Source organism: Oncorhynchus mykiss, chromosome 8, assembly GCF_057628025.1.
Source record: "Oncorhynchus mykiss isolate SJ-2025 chromosome 8, ASM5762802v1, whole genome shotgun sequence".
Lineage (NCBI taxonomy): Eukaryota > Metazoa > Chordata > Actinopteri > Salmoniformes > Salmonidae > Oncorhynchus > Oncorhynchus mykiss.
The window spans coordinates 12,172,501-12,176,461 of NC_143029.1; the positions used below are offsets into that span (position 1 = coordinate 12,172,501).

A 3,961-nucleotide genomic window follows, 5' to 3' on the forward strand; every position below is an offset into this window, starting at 1 on the left:
ATGTGCTCACTACAAAATGGTGCTCTTCTGTGCGTCTGTGTGTGTAGAGATACTGAATATAAGGGAATACAGCTGTCCTTGGACCAGATGACCCCTAGCAAGCCAGCGTTCTCATACACCAGCCCTCCGAGCACTACAGACGAGAGGAAGGGCACCAAGCCCTGTGTAACACACACCAAGACCAAAGTCAGAGTGTCCCCCTATCCACAGCAGGTAAGACACTTGGTACCTCTGTGGTGTACTTGTTCCCTAGCACAGTAATATAAGAAGAGCATCTGTTTCTCTCTCCTGTAGAACCAAACTCCCATGCTCTCTTAGTCACACAGCCTCGTTGTGTTGTGTTGTCTTGTAATCAATATAATGTGTCTTTAAGCCAAATGTAACAGAATATTTAGATGTCGTAAAACCATCTTTTTCTAATTTAATATATAGTTTAAACCTCAAATATTTTCTCTTTTCCTACAGTTTTCAGCCTTTCACCCAGAGCGTTCCGAGTCTGACCAGGACAGCCAATGGGGAGGTAGCCCGCTGACAGACTCCGCCTCGCCTCAGCTGCTTGACCAAGGGGAGGGAGCGGAGGGCGGGGCCTGCGCCTACAGACTCTACCCCGACTCCGGCTCCCTGTGCTATGGCCTGGCCCTCTCCGAGGAGGACCTAGCGCACACCCACACCCCCGCTCACCCTCACATCCCCGCCTGCGACCGTGGTGCCCGCTGCCAAGCTGGTCGCTACTTCCTGGGCGCTGCTCCCCAGTCTGGACGGGAGGCCTGGTGGGATGCCACGCGCTCTGTACTCTCACTGCCCAAGTCGTCTCTGGAGAACGGCGAGGGCTACGACCTCACTTCCTATCACAGCCTGGTCCAAGGTAAGGCGTTAGGGTGACGGCCGCCACCATCTGGAAATATGGGTTGTGTCCCAAATGACACCCTATTCCCTACGTGGTGAACTAGGTCCCATAGGGTCCCGGTCAAAAGTAGTGCACTATATAGGGAATAGAGTACCATTTGGAACGCAACCATACAAATCCAACTTTTCCCTGGTAGCTTGTTTACCAAATGGACCGTGGACATTATGGTCCATGCGAAGTTGTTTCTTGCCAGTATGCCGATTGTTACCATCTGTTGTGCAATAATTGCCCACTGTTTAATCCAAGTTATTTCACATTTCATGTACTCAAACTGAAAGACAACTCCCAAAGGTGCTGCTGCCAAGGAATGCACTGTCTGTTAGGGATTTACAAGACATGATCAGTTCTATGCATATTATCAAATGTCATTTCATGTAGATGGATAAATAAATCTGTATATTACAAAATGCAATACTTCACTCCAGTCATATTTCAAGTTTGTATTAATAGTCACATAGCGGTCATAGGCAATGGCGTACATGGGTATTACATAAATATGCAGTAAAATCATGAACCGTGAAAATCATAGCGATATGTCCTTTTGGGTTTGGGGCTAGTATTATTACATCAATGTGGAGATTTGTGGTGCCATTTTGTGTAACAGGAAGGGGCCACTGGGACGAGGAGAGCGTGGTCAGCTCGCCTGAAGGGGGCGGCGGCTCCACCAGCGACTCGGGTGAACGTTACCGCAGCAGCACTGTCGGCGACCATTTCCAGGCGAGCCCTCAGGAGCCCAGCAAGATGGAAACACTGATCCGCGTCACGCAGCAGATGATCAAGGAGGAGGAGAGCCGCCTACAGCTGCACAAAGGGCCCCTGGACGCCCTGGGCCCAGTGGGGGGTCTCTCCAACAAGAGCCACAGACCCTGCTCCTTCACCCCCTCCTCCCTGCCCCTCCTCCAAACTGCCATGCCCGGCGTCGTGTGTCGTGGCCCGGGAGTCGCCGACGGCATCAACCTCACCCTCACCTCTGAACGCCTCCATCACCGCAACGACGGCGGAAATGTTTTGGGTTCCCACGACAACGACGACAAAAACACGGCCAGCCCGGCCTCTCTGTCGCGCCTCAGCAGCCCCAGCTCTGACGGAATCCCCAGGTCGGGCCTGTCCGTCTCCAAAGACTACCTGCAGAGTCAGACAGATGTCTCGCCCCACCACCACCCTCCAGTGCAGCAGGGGAGCCCTCTGCTCTACCCTGCCCAGGAGAGGCAGCACCTGGACAGGCACGCAGCTTACACCCTGACTGGCTACTCCCTGGACCACCTGTACGACGCGGAGAGCCTGAGGAGCTACTCTGGGCTGGCAGGAGCCCAGTACGGCATGCTGCCCCACATGAGGATGCAGGCCGACCAGATACAAGGACACAAGGGCACATCGGTGATCATCACCAATGGGAGCTGACCGTACATGACTGACATAAAGACAGACCAATCCTAGCATCTCACTGAAGGAGTAAATGTTGGACTTACAAACTTACTCCTCATACATTAGGGTCTGATCTGATTTTAGTGTCAAGATATTCCCCATAACACAGGTCTTCTCTGTCACACTTCACTGAGCCCAATAGAGTCCAATAGAGTCCAATAGAGCCCAATAGAGTCCAATAGAGTCCAATAGAGCCCAATCGAGCCCAATAGAGTCCAATAGAGCCCAATAGAGCCCAATAGAGCCCAGACCCAGCAAGCAAAATAGTTGCAATAATGTCAGGCTGGCAGCTTTTGTTATTCCTTAGTCAGGTTGTATACTGATTATAAAATAACATTGTTTCAATGTCTTTTTACTGACCAGAAAAATAGATCTTTAACTGGTTGTAATCTGGTTACCTGATGAAATAGTAAACAAAATATGACATCTTTTCGATATATGTCTTGATGTTATTATCATAAAAATGCAGGTTTAACTGTAATCTGCCACCTCTACAAAAAAAATGTTTACAACCAGAAACTGACGTCAATATGACGTTCCATGCCAAATTTAATTCCTCCCCTTGCGTTGAACTGAGATGCTGTGGAAAGGCTATTCAAGTTTTCAGTGAGTGTCCAGCTTGGTTAAAGTTAAACCCAATGGTTTAGTCCCAACATAGTGTCACGCACCAGTAACTAGGCCTATCGAAATGATCATTTCCCAAGGTAGTAGACAATGTGCAATTCCATTACATGACCTCAAACCTGATAAAGCGTTGTGTAACTTCCTCACAAAAACTTCAATGGAGGGTAAACGTAGTTCTTTATAAAAATACTCATGTTTTTCTATATTTAATTGTCAACATGTTGAATATTTATTTTCTTCTCAATTAAATGTCATGTTTAATGTCAAAGTAGAACATTTGGTGGCAGGGTTGCTTTAGTTTCAATGTTGGCATTATCTGTGCATCCCATTTGCCAAATTTCCCCTACTTAGTAGAAGTCTTAAGGCGTAACAACAACGTTTATCACTTTAAACTTCTGGTGCTTCATTATGTGTTTCAAATTGAAAAAATAATATTGTTATGTTCACTTTTCTTACCCCAAAAAAGATGTAAAGTATCTCCTGTGTAACTTTATTTATGATGTAAATATGTTCTGAAATTGCTTTCTTTTTTGGACAACAGGTCGTAAGTGTATCTATTAACTGGGGATAAAAAATCTTTTGATTCTAAATACAGGTGCAATCAAACCCTCTTTGATGTCTTGGTTTTCTTCTGGTCTGTAATGTGTTGGGGGACGCGGTTTGATCAAACTGGGGTGGATACAAGAGGAAAAAAGAACACTTTGAGAACACAAGCCATCACGACATCACAATGCCGTTGTGACTCACTTGAACTTTAAAATGTTATTGCCTTTTTTCTCTCATGTAAGACAGTTCCAGCAGTATAAGTACTTGCATATGTAAACACTTTGACCTTACCTTAGCAGTAATAGTCCTGCCATGTTTTCTAATGTAGTTAAGTTATTCAGATGTAGTCGTCCACCAGCATGCCTGTCTGGAATGAAAGGCTCCCTGACTGGCGCCTGAGAGCAAAGCTCCCATCACTCACTGTTGACATGGGCATGTGATGGACCGCATGTGTTACCA

At 46.9% G+C, this 3,961-nt stretch overlaps 1 protein-coding gene across 1 annotated transcript in view; it reads left to right on the top strand.

The window, feature by feature from the left end:
* The window catches only part of LOC110529182 (single-minded homolog 1), a 17,617-nt gene extending 14,050 nt beyond the window's left edge, over positions 1-3,567 (top strand). The window contains exons 10-12 of the mRNA XM_036984750.2: positions 48-213; positions 466-865; positions 1,512-3,567. Of these exons, the coding sequence (XP_036840645.2) occupies positions 48-213; positions 466-865; positions 1,512-2,308 (1,363 nt within the window). The 3' untranslated portion in view covers positions 2,309-3,567. The remainder of the gene's footprint in view (positions 1-47; positions 214-465; positions 866-1,511) is intronic.
* The last annotated feature ends 394 nt before the right edge of the window (positions 3,568-3,961 follow it).